Raw genomic sequence first — 19,514 nt, forward strand, 5'->3', positions numbered from 1 at the left:
GCGTTTCGCGAGCTTGTACGAAAGCGACGAAGCGCATTCGACGGCACCGGAACGAGTCGAGTCGACTCGATTCGAGTCTCGAGACGAGGCGAAGCGAAGGTAAAACGAGTCGAAGCGAGTCGGGTCGAGACGAGGCGAGGCGTAGCGGGGCGAGGCGAGGCGGGGCGAAGCGAGGCGAAGCGGGGTAAGCGCAATCCTTACGGTCCTCGATGGAGAAAGCCGAGTGACACTCGACTACGATCGAGATCGTCTGAAAATTCTAACGTCGTTTCGATGGAACAATAGAGGGACCTCCGAGCACTCGATAAATAGTCACATATCCGTGCGAGATACCGGCATCCCTTTCGACGCGAGTCCCTCAGCAGCCTTTTAATCTCGGTATACACGGGCCAAGAGAGAGGAGGCGCAGTGGCTGGCTACTTTATACTCGGAGGCTACCTGGCTGCCTGAAAGGGGAGGTATTACGGGGTTACTAAAGTGTTGTATGGCCTCCCCAAGCCCCATAAGGATAGCCCTCAGGCACGCACCCCCGTTATCGTATGCGTATGCAGTTTTTTCGCTGGTTCGTGCGTGGGACTCGCAGCCCTTATATGTGCAGTGAAGGTGAAGGGGGCATCGGGTAACACGGGCAGGCAGCCACCCAAACGACCGAAACCCGAATGTCGCCCGGGATCGTTCCGATATTCCTCTATACTCTAGGCCTTATTCGAAGGCACTCCTCTTTCTTATTTTCTTACTTGTTACCTCCTATTCGAACCTCCGTTCGCGTATTACTGCAGAGTCGACCGTTTCCGATACCGCGGACGCCCTCCGAGGCTGCTTTGCTTATTACCCTCTTCGATATCTTTTCTTTTCGTTACATTTCATTGCGTTTTTTATATTTATTACTATATTTTATATATTATCGTATATGTTATACTATATATTTATGTTTTATTTATGATATTTGTGATATATTTTTGTTGATCGCTTGTCGCGAAGCTTTGTCTTTGTTGCGAAGCTTTGCGGGGCTTCTTTCGAAAATGCAGGTAAACTCGACAATTTTTAAGTTCCTCCTTCAAATTTCTCAACTCTTTCATTCTTAGATTATTGGATTCTGGAATTTCTTCACCCTCAAATTTTATAAATTATCAAATTCCAAAATTCTTTATTTCCAAGTTGTTACACTACTTATTACACTGGTTTAATATAGCGTATAATGCAATTAACTGATAGAAGAGAAAAAATAGATGCAATACTCTACAGAATACAACAAATATCTAAGTGAGAATTGAACAAAGAGGAAGTAGAAATTTTACTTTATATCATTATGAGAAATCTTGTTTCGAAATTTAAAGTTCATTATGATACTTTTTCCTTAAAGGACTGCATACATGGCTTGAGCCTTACACTTCAGGGAATTTATTAAAAAAGACAGTGATCAGTTTAATCCACAGTTTCATTTGTTATAATTGGTCGAAAATGTAGGATGCAAAGACAATATTTTATTACAAAATTTTCATCGAGATAGGAACGTTGTTCAAGCTTGAAAAAGACGCGTCAGTGAGGGTGCACTAAACTGCAAAATTTTGTATTGAAAATATTTTTATGAATAATACTCTATGATTAATATAATGTTACACTGACGTCGTCCGATTTTAGTAATTATGTCAGATGTGTTATTAAGTATCTAATAAAACAGCAGAACAATATTTCACAGAATTTTTCTATTTAACCAAAATGCGTACAATAAATAAAACAGAAAAAGGAATGAAAATTTGAGAGTTTCGCGAAATGCAGCCTTAGCAATTGTAATTCCTGCGACATTGTAACCGTTTTAATGTGCCGTGGCGATTCGAGGGAACCCCGGTGGATCAAAGTTTAATCGGACAAGAAGGAAACGTCGACGCGTGACGGACCGATATCGATCAATCGTGCAGCGCGTGCACGGTAAAAAAGGCAGGAGGATACGAAAGGCTTTCGTGCAGCTCGGAATCCCGTTTTTTCGTCTCGAAGGGGTGCATAAATCGTGGAGTGCCGAATATTCCTCGTTATTTCTCGTTTTCTCCCTAGCCCGAGTCGTAACCAGCCCCGTCCGGCTCGACGCAGACCAACTTGCCTATTTATGCCGCGAAATTCCCGGAAGCAGAAGACGGATAGCATCGAAAGAGGAGTACCTATAATTTTCCCCCGATTCGTGATCGTCGACGCCGCCGACGCCGACTGCACGCACATCCGCGTTCGATCAAACTGTCCCGAACTTATTCCTTTTTCGAGCGCGTTCTTTCCACACGATAGCGTCTGGACAGCAAATACGATCGGCAGTTCTAGGAAGATAATATTTGCCTCGCTTGCGATCAACGGTCGAGACGACGGCCAGACAAGACAATGATAGATCAATCTAATTCGCATGCTCCCAGACGCGCGTCACGAACCAGCTCGCGACTCGTCTCGATCGCGTCTTCGTCTCGTCTCGTTCTCCCCACTCGATTCTCGTCTATAGCTGTGTCACCGTTGTGGCCGTGATCTTTCTCGATTCAACGATAAACAACCCACGTTAAAACGTCTGATCAACAAGATCGAAAAATCGTCCCGCGAAACTTCTGCGAATCTCTGACCATCGACCGATTGTGATCCTTCAGGATCGCCTCGACGTTCGATAAGGCAGAAACCCCGGTTTCGTCGTGGATAAAGCAGGCTGCATTTGCTTTCGAGGCTGAATCGATCGCACCCCTTTGCGCACGCGATAATAAAACGGCTCGCAATTAGAGGCGACGGTCGATAGAGTTAGCGCTCCACGTTTTCGGAGCACGGTCACCTTCGAAATTTGCCGCCGTTTTGCGGTAGGTAAGAAGTCGACGAAAGAAACGAGACTAAAAGAAGCGATCCAGGTTGAGACCGCGGAACCTGTAACCACCCAAGAAGGCGGTTCCCCCTTTCTATCTGGTCGTATAACGAACATTGCTTCTCCTTTTTCGTTTCTCTCTTTTCGATCCTGTATTCAAGGTTACCGATGTCGGTGCGGGGCCGAGTCAGAGGAGCCTTTTACACCCGGGTTAGCTCGTTAAGTCTTAGTTTAAACGACCTCGGAGGAATAGATTTCGCTGGGTTCGATTACGAGCGTTTGACTAACCTCGATGCGTAAGAAGGAGCAGATAACAGAGGGGTGGAGCGCCGGTACGTGTGTGCGTGCGAGACGCAGAGAAGAGAAAGAAGCCGAGGAAAGATTTTAGGAAAGATTACGACAAGGAAACGAAAGATTCTAGAAGAAAGTAAGGAAAGGAGATAGAAACCTTGGCTCGTAATAGGAGAAAAGACCGGCGCCTCTCGCAGCATCACCACGTGGCATGAGGCCAACTACCGTCTACTGATCAATATGCTTACAGCTACCTCGCTTCTCTTTCTATCTTTCTTTTCATCTCTTCCGCTGCTTTTCTACACCGTTCACCGCGAACCGCAAAAGTTATAGGCGCTATCGACGCGACGATTATTACGATTATTTTCCGAGATCGAACAAACAGAAATCCAAACTTCTAAGCCACGAGATTCTAATCCCGAGGCAGGAAATAGTGTACCACGTGATGCACGCTACCACGCGTGAACCACGTGGTTACCGTTCTTGCCACCCTCCGCTGCAGGTTTCGAAAAGGAAGGAAAAAGGGAAACAACCCCCTGGGCTCCTAGACACGGGGGAAACAACCCCCTTGGCTCCTAGACACGGAGACTTTGGTGTCGACGAAATACATTTTCTTTGTACTTATAAGATGAATTTTTGCTGTAGATCTCGTGGAACACGTGGTCGAAGGTTATCCTGAAAGGGAAGAGGCTCCGAGTAGAGGCGTATCGAGAAAAGGCACGGAGCAAGTTGGAGACGTACAGGGGCCCGGCGGTTGTATAAAGTTATCGGGGAGTTTAGCCGGTTGTTGCGGTATCTATATCGTGGTGGGTGGGTGGATAGCGTTTCGTCGGTCGGTGGTGGTGTTGGCGGCGATGGTAGCGAGTGACGGCGGTGGTTACGGTGGCGATAGTGGTGGTGGTTGTACTACTGGTGGTGCTGGTGCTGGTGCTGCTGCTGCTGCTGCTGCTGCTGCTGCTGGCGGTGATGGTACGGCGGTGGTGGTATCGGTATTGGTAGTGGTGGTGGATGCCCCTCAGTGTCCGGCGCGCCTCCGACAAGCGTGCTTCGGTCGTAATAGGGATCCTTTGGCGTTTCGTCGTCGTCGCGGATGATATCGACGAGCCGAACGAGAGAAAAGAAGAAAGGACGGCGAGGACACGCGGATATTTGCGCGGAGAATTTGCCCGTTACGAGATACGTCCTGAGAACCGTGTCGCGACTGATAGATCGAAAAGGATGCACGCGAGTAGATCGATAGTTCCGCAATGGCTGGTGCACGTCGACGACTCGTGACGGGGATCACGGTAAATTGCTAAACGGTCGAACGGTGTTGGTAAGCCGACCCTTTGCGAGCACACCGTTTTCACGCCGAACTGGAAGATCCATCCTACGTCGAGGGACGGATCGCTTCGGCTCGAATGCCCCTTGTCGCTCGTGTAGCCGTGCCAGGCTTTTAAATGGTGCATCACTCCGAGGATCTTAGTCGTAGTGAAATATTAGGTACGCGTAGAAAGTGTCCAAGGAAGTCGAGGAGACCCTAGTTGTTTGTTTGGAGACCGATCGGAGTAACTTGACCGATCGCAATATTAGAAACGGAAGATCGATAATCTGCGATCGAAGATAAGGGATAGTTTGGATCCAGAAACGAGCGGAAGAAGGAGGAAGACCCGAAGAAGAAGAAGAAGAAGAATAGAGAGGAAAGAAGAGGTAGAAGAAGAGGAAGAAGAGGAGGGAAGAGGCCCGTACGCGTAAGCGGTTAAAACGAAAACGCGAATGGCCGAGAACGCGAATAGGGTGTACCCGGTTACGGCGGTCCATCTTGCGGGTGAGATCGATCCTGATACAGCGGCACCGGGTAGTTGGTAATGGGGGGTTTAGGCGAGAATGCCTTTTCCCTGTCGTGGTCGTGGTCGTCGTCGTCGTCATCGCCGTCGTTACTCGTCTGTCCGATCTTTAGCCTGTCAACGGATTCCCGTCGCCGTAATCGTTTGTCCCAGTACCGCCGCCGGCCAGAGGCCAGGATCCCCGTCAAAAACGCCGACCATCGCGTTTTCTTCGATCGTAGGAATAGCGTCGAGCTCGCAGGGATCGGGCTGTTTCTCCGGTCGAACGAGGCCATCGGTAGAATTAGAAACGAGCCTGATCGGATCGGCCGATCGAGAGAAACGGAAGATACACCGGTCGAAGAGGAGCATCGGGAAAGAGGAAAAGAGAACAAAGGAAGGAGGAGGTGGTGGTGGGGGTGGAGGAGGTGACTCGCCGCCGAGATGCACCAGGTGCCGTACGGAGCTGGACTTAGCTCGAACGCGGGTCAAAACGAGAGGCTCTGGAAGAAGACGCACGAGCGTCGCGCGTGTCGTCGTGCCGCCGCCGCCACCGCCACCGCCGCCGATAGAATCGTCGCTACGTCCTTCGACAGCCCGATCGAGACTCCGATCGAAACACGGATCGAAGCCAGGATCGAGACTCGGATCGATGATCCGATCGATGCGGCTCGATCCTGTCGAGTACAACCCTCTCGACTGGCTTCCCCCCCTCGTATCCTTTCCAGATACAGAGGATCCATCGTACCTTCGAACGTGTTTCTCATAGGATTGGCGCTCTGCTGTTTAACCCTGTCGCCGGTACAACCGCGACAAAATCATCATCATCATCATACATGTCCCGGTTGTCCGCACCAGCAGCAACAGCAACAGCATATTCACGACACGCATCGGGGCGGTGGTTCCAAGGATGCCGCCGCGCCCACCCCGGACGATCTCAGACTCGAGGCGATCAAGCATCAGATACTCACGAAACTCGGTCTGAGAACGCGGCCGGACGTAAACAGAACGTTGGCCACGGTGCCTAGGCACTTGGCTCTCGAGACGCTTTACAGAGCCGAAGCACAGTCTTCTTCCCGTTATCCGTCCGACGGATCGTCCGACGACCATGACACCGTCTACTCGCAGGAGTTTCTCTACGGCGGCGACGAGTATTCCTACAGAAATCTCGACCAGCGGCCGGACGGCTCCAAAGGCAATTCCAGGCTAGGCTCTTCTTACCAGGTCTACGGGGACAGCCACGACTCGCAGGAGGAGATCGACGATTTCTACGCGAGGACCTCGGAGATCATCACCTTCGCCGAACCCGGTAAGCCTTCTCTTCTTTTCTTCGATTCCTTCCTTCGAATTCCCTCATGTTCGACGTACGAGCGTAACGCCGATTAAATGGAACGATTTCGCGGTGGAAACTTTGTTGCATCGAAAAAAGAAATGATAATTTGCAATTATGCGCGCGCGTGCATGTGCGTATGTATACGAGAACGAGATAGAAAAGAGAGGAAGAGTAAGGTGTAGGTAGGGTAACGTCACGAATGACACCTTGGTTCGCGTGCATGCGTGGCCACACGCCTGAAGCCACGTGGCTCGCGGACACGGGTGTCACGCCACAGCGGTCTATAGTTCGTTCCGTAGTTCACCAACTCCGAGTTTAACGATAAGAGGGTAACAGAGCTAGTCAGCGGTGGAGAATGAGCAACAACGTTGGCGACCGTTTACCACGCTACTTCGCCACGATTTAATCGACGCGAGATTCCGTCATATCCACATGTCCCTTTCGATCTTTCATCGATTCACCTTCGAACGTTCTCATCGATCGACGTTGGATGGATTTACTCGATCTCCCATGGATTTTTCCCTTAGCGTTCCAATTTTTGGTCATCTCTTTCGTTAGCCAATCCGCGGGGATCGATGCGCGCGAAAGCAGACCATTCCAGGAGAAATATCGCTCTCGAGGTTGCGTCGCGTCGCTGGACCGGCGAATATTTCGCGCACGATTCGTATTGGTCGGCTTTTCTGATAGCGTTGTACCAGAAACCGCATCGTAACGCGGAACGCGTGATACTTGGACGTTAATGTCGCCCTCACTATAGATAGTCGGTGAACACGTCATTCTTTTTGAAGAAACTAAAGAAACTATGAACTACCATCGTCTCTCCGATATCGATTCTCCCGGTTGCAGGGAGTACTACCATTTCGTTCCATGCTTTTCCCTCTTTTTCGTTAATACGACGCTACCAACTTTTAATCGCCGTCCGGCGAGCGGACGTGGACTTCGATACACGTTGTTCGCACGCGTCGATCGAATCTTACTAAACCACAAGATTCTTTGTCAAAATTCAGCTAATCGTGAATTAACAATGGCCAAAGTTTAGTCGAATGGTTGAAGACAAAAATGAAAAGTATTATATTCGGAAAAGTCTTAGAAGAACGATAACTCAGACTTGCAGTTCGGTTGCGCTCGTTTCTACTACGAAAACGTCGCAATGCGCGAGATTAAACCGCAGGAATAAAACGTTGTTCCTTTCTCTTGGTTAAAATAATGTTCATCCATGAAATCAAACATTGAAATTTGCCAAAACTTCTATCGAAAAACCTCCGAAAAATTAAGAACCTCAGAAAAGTTAAGAACCTCAGAAGAATTAAGAACGTCAGAAGACTTAAGAAAAAGAAAGAAAGGATTTGTTAGAACAGCGTTGCCATTCTACGTCCATTTCCTAGTCGCACTTGGTAATCAAGTGTCAGAAAACAGCTTTGTCATTGCCGCCAGTTTTCTTCGTTTTCCGGCTTCCTTTTTCAAACCGTTCGTCCCTTTCATACCCTTCCATATCTCCCGGTCCATTCTATCGGCATCACCGATGCTGTAAGTCTGCAGCCATAATTTTGGCGGTTTATTGTGCTTCGAGTTTTTCATATACGAGAGGAAACCATTACTCCTGACAGGGAATTGCACGGCGTAGTCGCGCCTGGAAACGGACGACCAACTTGCTCGTCCGCATGGATGGCTGCCCCACGCAACGCGCTCTGCCAACAATCATTTGCCCTGGCAAATTAGATGTATCCACCCTCTCTTCCCTTCTCCGTTTATTTTACCGTTTTACTACGTTTCTCACCTGACGGTGTAACAAATACTTTTCGAATCGGTTTTATTGGTATTCGAGAGCTTGCAGTCGGGCTTTGCTTCCGAACATTAATACGTTCGAGTCAACGTGAGAACGTATAGTCGTTCGTTTCGTTTTAGCGATTTTTCCGATCAGAATTAGTTTTTCGAATTAGGCACACTGCATGTCAGCCATTTCGTTTTACGAACGTTCAAGCGAGGGTGTCTTGAGACATTACATAAGGCAAGTCACCCCTGTATCTCGATCGTTTCGATACTTTTGCACGCGCATTTTTCATTCGGATGCCTTTCAAGCTTATACGCTGCTGCTTTCCGGTGAACATTCGCGTTTGATCTTAGTCCTCACGTTTTATAATCGGAACGTTTATTTAAAGAAGGCTCGTTCGGTACCAGAGATCGCACAATTAACGGGGGACAATTATAACGAAGTTTGATAAGAATCGAAACTAATTGCAAATTAAGAACTTGTAAAGCTAATTTTTTTAGCCAAGACTCGCAGTTGAAATTGATTCTTCTGTTTACCAATCTCCTAAACGCTCCTTTCGATGAAGTAACGTCGATACGTAATTGCGAGCGCATTAAACGACACCCTCGGTAATCCGTTCCAAATCCATTACGAGCCGTGTTCAGGGACGTTTCCTTGACCTTGAATAGTAGGATTTATCGAGTAGTTAACGCAGTCTGAATTCTCTTCTCAACATCGCTTCTCAAAGAACATCCTGTAGATTCCCGAGTGGACGTATCGAAGATCGAAGGGTTTCGGAGGGATGTCGCCATCGCGTTCGCGTGCGCGAATAGTCTCGAGACGATACTCCAAAGTCTTGGAAGGTCACGACATCGAGACTGACGAACCAGGACGACGACTAGTTGCGGATAGTTTGAAACGGGACAGGGTCGAACTCCTTGGACACTCGAACAATCTCGTTGAATCGATCGACGCGTGTCCTCGACTAATTTCACAAACGACCAGCCTCCTTTCTTCTTATTCTTTCGGTTACGTCCTTGATATCTAGCTCCTAATGACTGGATAACATTTATCTGCTTAACACCCTATATTTCTACGTTTATGTACGATTATATGACGTTCATGTACATTTATATTAGTAATTAAGAGAAAGGTTCAAGTGCTGCTTGCGGGTTGGTTCAAAGGTTGAACCTTGCCGTACAATTTATTTGCCAGATGAGGCAAAACTATTCATTAATGAGGCAATCAAAACTATTTATTAATACGATGTTACATAGTATTGAAGGAAATAAAGAAAATTAAAATGTTGTTAGTATTTTATGTTTAGCAATGTTTAGGTTCAATTATAATATGCATATAATGTATGACTATGTGTATATTATAGTTGGACCTAAATACACAAATAATTAAAATTAAAATGTTGTGAGTATTTTATGTTTAGCCATGTGTATTCATGTCCAACTTAGTATGCATATAATGAATGACTATATGTATATTATAGTTGGACCTAAATACACAAATAATGAAAATTAAAATGTTGTGAGTATTTTATGTTTAGCCATGTGTATTTATGTCCAACTTAGTATACATATAATGTATGACTATATATTATAGTTGGACCTAAATCTGAAGTTGAAGAGTATTGCAAATTTCAACAGGGTTTGTCATGTTTGAACTGTTAGCGCGTCACGACTGAGACTCCTCAAAGTATGGCAAGGTAACGTTGAGGTTGATACATCCTCATTAAATAAATGATTAGAAACGTTAGGAACTAGGATCCTTTACACCTAGGATCCTCAACGTCCGACGCCGGGTAGTGAAAGCTTCAAGTCTCTCATAAGATATACAGCATGTCATATATTACTAATGTCCATATCACATACATTACAACCCCCATAATTAAAAATTGTCGAAACCTGTGAGTGATAGAAACGCTAGATAAGATGTTGAAGTAAGATTTAATTCTGAAAGGCGTGGTTACGCACAGAACTCCGATGTCGCGTATTTCGCGAGCACCGAGATTTAGCAGCAGTTCCGTTCCACGAGACCCGCACGGGTAACTCGTGTAGCAGCGAAAGACGATTGCACAGAAGACATAAAAGGGAGAATACTCCGTTGTTCTCTCCGTGACCCGCTATCCGACAAAAGGTCGATGCTAAGATCGGGAGACTAAAGGAAGAAGAAGAAACAGAAGAAGCAAGGGAATAGAAGACGGTGTGACGGGACGCGATGGCGCGATAGGCAAGGGGCAAAGGGTAAGGGGACGGGAAATTGGGATGAGGGAGAATAGGGTGGGAATATCGGAGCAATGAGCAGAGAGGCTGACGGGATGTTCGGAGAGTGGGATAGAACGGTTCGAGATGCGTTGGAGTGGGACACAGGGTCGAACTCATGGACGAACGAGCCGACGGATAGGACGGCTGGCGCCTCTAGTCAGATCGATGCACGTGGCTCCAGCGGGGCGCCGCTCTTCGTACATCTCCTGCTACACCCCCTCTCTTATTCTCTCTTGACTTTCTTCGTCCTGCCATGCTCCGCTTTACGAGAGAATTCTACGCTACATATACTTTTTCTTCTACCTGTTTCTTCTTCGCGAATTATTTTTTTTATCGTTCTATTCACGGTTCGCTTACTAGACAAATTACGAACCATCGTTTTTCACCCGAAACTCGATAATTGGGCCCTTCGGAAACGCCCAGACGACGGTGGCGTCGCGGCTTTCACGGAGTCGAGTCATCCTCAAATTTTGCGGAAAAATCAGATTTTCGGGAAGACTGGTTGCACGTGATTCGAATCGTAGCCCGTGTATCGCGGGTAGCGAGCGACCACGTGGCGGTAAATCTGGATCAGGGTTACCGGCGAGTTATATCTGACCCTCTTATTTGACTGACCGTATTACGGTCACTCGCCCCGGCTCTATAAGGTACGGCGATACACGTACACCTATCCTACGTACCTATAACACCGGAGCGTGCGCGGACGCTCTACTGTTCCGAGTAACACGTCAGTATGATCGCGTACGGTGTAGATCCGCGTAATTATGCTCGCGCCAGAGTTGGGATACTTGGTAACGATCGAATAAACCTTATCGTTTTAACTCGAATCCAAATCCAGTGTTTTTAATTGCTTCGAAGGTTTCATTTACTCGAAGCTATTTCGGAGATTTATTATACGTATCTTGATCCGCGATAACGTTGATTAACTCGGTTTACTTCTCCCTCGATATCGAAAAACGTGGGAAATTCTATCTTGAGGATGTATGGAATATTTGGTGGGTTTAGGTAAGCAAAAAGGTACACCTCCGGTCAGTTCGATCCAGACGGAATTGGCAATATCGGTGCCTTTTCGCAGACCTCGCCATCGTGAATCATCGTTGCAAGAATATCTTTGTCTCTTTCTTTTTCTCGCTTCCGCCTTCTTTTCGCGTTCCTCCCGTTTTTTCTTTTTCCTCTTTTGCTTTCCATCGCCATCTTTTCTACATTTATTCCTTTTGCCTTTGCTCGTCCGTAGCGATTCGGTTTTCCTCAGCGTTACTATACCGCGCGACGTCTTAAATGGACGACTTGGCGACGAAGGGACCCCTCTTTTCTTTGGTGGCGCGCTCCCGCACCAAATTTACGGCCACATTCTCCCGCGATCGCGCTAACCTCGTTTACGAGCAGTCGTGCAGCTACGAAAGAAAGATAGAGAGAGTAAAGAGGAGCGAAAAAGGAACGAATCCTGTAAAGCGATACTACGTGATCCTCGATCATCCTTCGGGCACCCTTTCGTCCAATTACGTCCTTTAATTCCCTCTAACTTTCAAAATCAACGGCAGAGCTTCGATAATTCATGACACTGTATTTTGTTTTCCTTAATTTCTGTTACCAACTTTGGATCTTACGAAGAAGTTGAAGGGAGTCTGTGACAATTTATGTATTTACATGATATTTTTTTGTGAGGTACAAAATTTTTGCTCAAATAAAAAATTCGCTCTGATGATCGAATTGGTGTGTTATGAATTATTGAACCCCTAATAGCCATGCTATTAATATACATAATATAATAAACTAACGTATAATATATATAATATATAACCTAACCACATATGTATACATTATTTGTCACACACTCTGTATTTTTGCAATTTCAACCCCTTTCGTAAAATCCAGAGTTGATGATAAAAATTGAGGAACGCCTGTGAGATACAAAATCTTTGCTGAAATACAAGACACATTTGCTACATAATATATATATTATAATTAGTAAATATATATATAAGCAATCTGAATTATCTATAAGAACGAAGAGTATCGACATAGTGCACCCCTTTCGTAAATTCCAAAGTTGGTAATAAAACTTGAGGAACGCCTGTGAGATACAAAATCTTTGTTGAAATGCATTTGCTACATAATATACATTATAAATAGTAAATAATAAGCAATCTAAATTATCTATAAGAACGAAGAGTATCGACATAGCGCACCCCTTTCGTAAATTCCAAAGTTGGTAATAAAAATTGAGGAACGCCTGTGAGATACAAAATCTTTGTTGAAATGCATTTGCTACATAATATACATTATAAATAGTAAATAATAAGCAATCTAAATTATCTATAAGAACGAAGAGTATCGACATAGCGCACCCCCTTCGTAAATTCCAGAGTTGGTAATAAAATTTGAGGAACGTCTGTGAGATACAAAATCTTAGCTGAAATGCATTTGCTACATAATATACATTATAAATAGTAAATAATAAGCGATCTGAATTATAAGAACGAAGATGCACCCCTATGCACCTGTTCACCTGGCGAATTCCGAAGGCGACCAACATAAAAATTAAGTACTAAAGATGCGATAGCGACGCGAGAAAATGGGAATGTAGATTCAGAGTGGTGTCGCATTGCGGCGCAGGGGCAAAAGTACCCGATGTACCGACCTCGAAAAGTACGACACACGATTCACTCGAAACTCGAGCGAGGCCGAACGAAAGTCGAACGACGCCCCTCCAGATTCATCGGCTGTCCAGCTAGCGACAAATTTCTTTGCCCATACTTCGTCGAAACAATGGGAATTGTCGACGAGTAAATAACGCCGCATGGGCCGACTCTGTGGAACGAGCAACAGATTAATCCAACGTATGCTAAGTATGACCGTCCAATTTCGGGGAAATCGTTCCTTCATACGGGGTCAAAGAGCGCGTTACTGCATATCTAAACGACTACCGAATATTTCCTAACAATTTTGATCTTATCGGAGACTATAAACGAAAATTCTCTTTCCGGAAAAAAGAGCAAAAAACTGTTCACTGTTCAAATTCACAATTTGAATTTTAGCATTTGGCGAATACTGTATAAGGTTAGGTTAATAGTTCCACTTCGAATTTAATGAAGTTAATCAATATTGTTCAAGTTAGGGCGTTTCGTTTTTTTTATTATTCATGCACAATTGCATTAGTAGCTAGGTTATTATCGACCAGGGTGTGAAACATACCACAATGCATTTTTACGTTATTTCGTGCAATCTTATCTGATATATTATTTACATTTACAATAATTACCTGGATAATAATTTCTTGCGACTTCATGTATTATTTATATTTACCCAGAATCAGTGAAAAGGAATTCAGAGAATTACATGTGGTAATTGAACTTCCTATACCTTCTGAATATTTCAAACATCCCTTCTTTCGTGACACTCGAGTTTCCTGTAAAATCTTTAGCTTAAAAATTTCCTATCTAATCTTTAGCTTCAAAATTTCCTATAAAATCTTTAGCTTCGAAATTTCCTATAAAATCTTTAGCTTAAAAATTTCCTGTAAAATCTTTATCTTCAGAATTTCCAGTAAAATCTTTAGCTTAAAAATGTCCTATCTAATCTTTAGCTTCAAAATTTCCTATAAAATCTTTAGCTTCGAAATTTCCTATAAAATCTTTAGCTTAAAAATTTCCTATCTAATCTTTAGCTTCGAAATTTCCTATAAAATCTTTAGCTTAAAAATGTCCTATCTAATCTTTAACTTCGAAATTTCCTATAAAATGTTTAGCTTCACAATTTCCTGTCTAATGTCCAGCAAAATCCAGTAATAAATATAAACTCGAAAGACCACGCGGTGAAACAAGTACCACCATGAGCAAGTATCACCGCAGGGTGTAAATCATAACGAACGTGTTAATTGGAAAGTTCTAAAAAGCGAGAAGCAACTCGTTATGTCGTTGCAATACAAGCAGAAATCTCGGTGGCTCTTATTGAAACAAGGCGACCGAGACGTCCCGGAGTCTCGTGGCAGCTCTCCTAATCCGCGAGCCAAAACCTCGTTCGTCGCGATACGTGACAGACGATATTGATCACGCGATAAAAACTTCCGTTCCATTTGTTCCGGCCAACGCGATTTTGTATTAATGACGGGGGGACGAAGACAAACAGGGGAGACAAGGTAAAGTGAATAGGTGCGAAGACGGAATCTTTGGTATAAGGGGAGAGAAAGATACGTAGATAGAAGAAGAGGTAGATGGAAAGAGAGGTGATGGACAGAGAGATAGATGAGAGAGAAGGATGAAAAAGCAAGGAGGGTGTAAGGACAAAAGCGACACGTTCGCGCGGGCATATCTTTACACGCGTGTATATCGGTCCATACTTAAGAGGTTAAGCGCGTGCAACCAACAGGCCGGTATCTCTGGTTAAGTTCGTGGCGCTCTTTCATAGAGGGCTGAAGTTACGGCGGGTGTGGATGTCGTTGGCTCTCGTAACAGAGTCTTCGACCGTGGCCGTATCGAGTCGATGTCTGTGTCGGTAGTGCTCGCAGACTGGTTGCGCAAGGGTAGAAAAGAGACGAGTAAGCGAGGGTGGATCGCAAAGGGGAGAAAGAAAGGAGAGGGACAGAGAAGAAAAGGGACACGAACGGAATGGAACGGAACGAAACGAAACGGAACGAAAGGAGCAAAGCGACGAAAGAGACGGCGAGAACACGGGCTGCGGGGAAGAGAAGGTGGAAGGCAGACGGGCGGCAGACAACCCGTGCTTATCCCCGCCCCTCCAATGACTCCCGGTTCGTGACTCACCAAACCGTTAAGGGATGAAGCCGCCCTGCTTTCACTCAACGTACGCACACGATCGCAGATATTTGCAGATCCATGCGCGTCAACCTACTCACACTACGACGCCCTGCTCGATAGCGACGCGTCTCTTGTTACGCCTTTCCTCTATCAAGCTGGATTTCCACCCTTTTACACTATCCCTCTTCTTCACAAATTTTATTATTCCACTATTACCAAATTTTTACATCTTACAAATTCCTCTATAGCTCTAGTTGAACAATGTGCAGTATGGTCCTCTTATTAGTGCAATCATGTATCACACCTTTTTGTTCCCAACTTGGTCGCACTGTTTGTACACGTGTTCTACTAGTCTCCCTAATAGTCTTAATCCCTTGCAGTATTTTGACCAGCTAGACTCGTCACGCACTTACGACAAATCTTGCTTGAATATTTAATATATTTCAATTTGAAGTCCAATTATAATTTGTATAATCAAAGACCGTTGAATACAAAATCGTCGCAACATTTTGACTTTTTTAAATGATTTTAATACTATTGCAGTTAATAGTTACTTCTGACTGACGCACCTGACAAACTAATCATAAGGGTTAAAATACTAAGACTAATTAATTATCGTAACCTACTCGACGCCCTGTTCGATAGCGACGCGTCTCCACAGCTCCACATGCGTCGAACAATGTGGACTCTGCACTCCACGCAACCGAGTGTCCTCAACACCTTTCCGTTCCCAACTTGGTCGCACCATTTGTACTAAAAGTCTAATCCCTACTAGAAAATACTAAGATTAGTCATTGATTAACTCCTTGCACTATGACTTATTTGTCAAGTGCGTCAGTCAGGACTAATTACAGCTACATTATTAAAACAGGCCAAAAATATTGAATTGTTATGTCAATATTATTCGATCGTTAACTATGCAAATTATAATTGAACTCCAAGCGTAGTAAGTTCTAAGTTTTGAATAAAATTGATGACAGCTGAGGTACGAGTGCGTCAGACTCAAAATAGTGCAAGGGGTTAATATTATCATAAGATGGAAATCAAGCGTAGAATCCTTGTAATTCATCCTCTTTGCAGGAAGAACGTTGAACGGCCAACCACTGCTGGAGTTCCCGATGTCCAGCGGCGAGCCCGCGTTGGAGCCCCTGAAAATCAAGAGGGCAACTCTGTGGGCGCGAGTGGAGTTCAAACACGCCCATCACTACCAGCACCGCCGTCAAGGCGAAAACCAAAGAAACGTAACACTGTGGGTGTTCAGGGTTCGCTGCGGCAACATGACGCACTTGCGTGGAAAGGTAAACCCTGATCCTCGTTGCTATCGAACAGAGTAAAGGAATTTTCTCGCTTTTATCCGATTTATATAAATTTAATCGCATTAAAACGTACCGCGATCTTAAGCCGCCTTACCGATAATTTGTCCAATATTACCGGCTACGGTTGTCGGGTTTCAGCCGATCGGGAAGCTTCGAATACCGTCGAGCAAAAAGAGAAACACAAGGGGGGAATTTACGATATGTCGCTTTCGTAGGAGCTCGGCCAACATCTGGAAATGGTCACGTCACTAGGAGTGAACGTCGGTCAATTGGGCTGGTTAAAGTTCGACGTGACCGGGGTTACGAGCAGCTGGTACGCGACGAACGAGGGATCCAAAGACAAGTTGACGTTGCTCGTCGATTGCACCGGATGCGGCTCAAGAGTTCACGTCTCGACGTTCGACGGTCACTCGCCGCACGTCATCGAGTCCTCCTTTGACGCCAAAGGTAAATATTCAAATTTGTTTCGACTGTTAGCGAGTTCCCAACGTTTCGCCAGCATTGGAGCTTCATCAAAGGATACACTGATATAGTGTCAATACTTGTCTGACGCTGAATTAAATTAGCTTAGGTTAGATCCTTCTTTGACGCAAAAGGTAAATATTCAAATTCATTGCTGCTTCGTGTGTTAGCGAGTTCCCAACGTTTGTAAGCGAGTTCCTAACGTTTCACCAGCATTGGAGCTTCATCAAGAGATACACTGATACAGTGTCAACAGCAATACCTGTCTGACGCTGAATTAAATTAGGTTATGTTAGATCGTTCTTTGACGCAAAAGGTAAATATTCAAATTCATTGCTGCTTCGTGTGTTAGCGAGTTCCTAACATTTCGCCAGCATTGGAGCTTCATCAAGGGATACAGTGTGAACAGTAATACCTGTCTAACGCCGGAAAGTCTCGAGTCTCTCATTCAAATTCATTATTCGCTAACTCCAGATACGAGTTTAGTGTTAGATCGAGTTTAGGGTATCATGTACTCGATGTTGCAGGTACTCAAGACCCGGACCGACCGTTTCTAGTGGTCCGCACGGATCCAGCGGCCGTGAAGCGAGTGAGGAGACGAGCGGTCGAATGCAGCGGCGCGATCAAAGGCCAGTGTTGCAAGCAGAGATTCTACGTGAACTTCTCTCAGCTGGGTTGGGACGACTGGATAATAGCTCCTCAAGGGTAAGATCCAAAGTATAAAAAAAGAGCGTCGGACGTTCGCCGATCGGTGTCCGTAGGCCGTAGACTGCGTACAGTCAGTCGTAAGGTATCTCGTGAAATCGGAGTGTCGCTTACAAGTGCAACGGCCCTAAACCCTTAACTCGCAAGCAATTATCGTAGTCATCTAAGGCTTATCGAACAAAGAATCGAATCGCGTGTTTCGATTGTATAACGATCGTTAGATTAACGCGAACGCACTTTACTTGCAGGTATTACGCAAACTACTGCAGAGGAGACTGCGCCGCAGGCCACAGAACGCCGGACACGTTCCTCAATTATTACACCCACGTGATCGAGGAATACCGGAAGATGGATCGACTGGCCGGTATGCAACCGTGTTGCGCTCCGCTCAAGTTCTCGCCGATGTCGCTGATCTATTACGGCCCCGATTCCAACATCATCAAGAGGGATCTGCCAAAGATGGTGGTGGACGAGTGCGGTTGTCCCTAAGTGTTCCTCGGTGCTCGACACTCGGTGCGTTCGACCACCGATTCGCGTTATTATACCTGTGTACATTTTGCTCCACGTTCAGAAAATCGAACGCTCGACACGTCCCCAGACTCCAAACGTGGAGAAACGCGTATCGGAAACGGCTTCGAATCGCCTCAACCAACGACCCTTCGCGATCACCCTTCAAGCACCACGGCTCGAGTTACGCGATTTTCGGCAGACGATCCGGTTTCCTTTAGGGTTCGTACTGGTATTACGGAGATATACGGTCAGAGTCCGTTTGAAAAGCGATCCGTGTGTTCTCGAATCAGGTCCAAAAGCAATTTTCTACGTTACAACGGATTCTCGATCGCCGGCAATCCGATTACGATGAAACGAAACGACGCGACACGACGCGACACGACGTGACCGGACGCGACACCGCAGTAGGGACAATCGACGAAGTAACGATCATTGGACGACAGCTTGATCGATCGTTGGTTTCAGACTACGTTTCCGATCGCGGAGCTCAATTTTCGTCCGTTTTATATCGATGGATGAAAATTTTGCGACGCTCGAGCGCGGTAAATTAAGATATTAACCAAAATTCTTACTAAGAGCTTAACCTTTTCTTATTAGCTGCGACGAGAAAGAGGAAAGTAGAACGTATGAAAGTAAAAGAGACTATATATATATAAAAATATATATATATATATATAAATAGAAATATATATATATACTATGTATACATAAACCGACGTATATGTATGGTACGTGTACTTAAATATACATACGTATGCATACGTATACGCGTATACAAACGCGCGAGCATGAACGGACGTGCGAGGTGATTCAGCCGAGTAGAAATACTTTAAATATGGTCGTAAGGTTAACTCGTAAACGATATAACTCAATCCGATTGCCTTGTTTTTTATGCGAAACGTATGAAAGTATCGACTAATGATTTAGCGAGCTAAAGAACAAAAAACTAAGAGTACTATTAAATATACATACGTATATGTATACCGTACGTACGCATAAGTATATGAATATAAATACAAATGCAAATACAAATACAAATACAAATACAAATACAAATATAAATATATAAATATATAAATATAAATATACGCGTAAGGGCGGGCGCATTGAACGCAGCAGGGACGGGCGGGTGGGAATAAAGGGGGCAAAGAAAAGAGGGTGGGTCAGGGTGGGACACGGGGTGTATTCAAGAGTTCAAAAAAGCCAAGGGAAAGATTATCGTTTACGGAGTAAATGATGGCGAGTTTTCACCTTCTGCAAATTCAGAAAATCAACGACCGAACGTCGATAAACTCGCGACAGCTAATTTCGCGAAATCCGTAAACTCATAGGCAATAATTAATAAAATACGCAAAAGACAATACGCGGTTCGTCGATGATCTGTCCAACGGATATTCTCCCGCTTTTTTATATATACACTTTTCAAATTCTTATCGTCGATAAAAATTCTTCGATGTATTTTTCAGATAACCATTTTAATTCCAC

General features: G+C 45.0%; 1 protein-coding gene across 2 annotated transcripts; it reads left to right on the plus strand.

The window, feature by feature from the left end:
• Positions 1-3,953: 3,953 nt before the first annotated feature.
• Actbeta (inhibin subunit beta) lies at positions 3,954-19,146 on the plus strand. 2 transcript variants are annotated; one of them, XM_076535047.1, is made up of 5 exons: positions 4,102-6,229; positions 16,117-16,334; positions 16,568-16,799; positions 17,342-17,519; positions 17,768-19,146. In XM_076535047.1, exons 1-5 carry the CDS (start codon positions 5,365-5,367, stop codon positions 18,006-18,008), a joined length of 1,734 nt encoding a protein of 577 aa, XP_076391162.1. In that variant the 5' UTR covers positions 4,102-5,364; the 3' UTR covers positions 18,009-19,146. The 2 variants fall into 2 exon arrangements, with proteins under 2 accessions (XP_076391163.1, XP_076391162.1); XM_076535048.1 differs by lacking the exon at positions 17,342-17,519 and having other exon boundaries at positions 3,954-6,229; positions 17,768-17,997.
• Positions 19,147-19,514: the final 368 nt, after the last annotated feature.

The sequence above is a fragment of the Megachile rotundata genome, chromosome 8 (assembly GCF_050947335.1).
Source record: "Megachile rotundata isolate GNS110a chromosome 8, iyMegRotu1, whole genome shotgun sequence".
Taxonomy (NCBI): domain Eukaryota; kingdom Metazoa; phylum Arthropoda; class Insecta; order Hymenoptera; family Megachilidae; genus Megachile; species Megachile rotundata.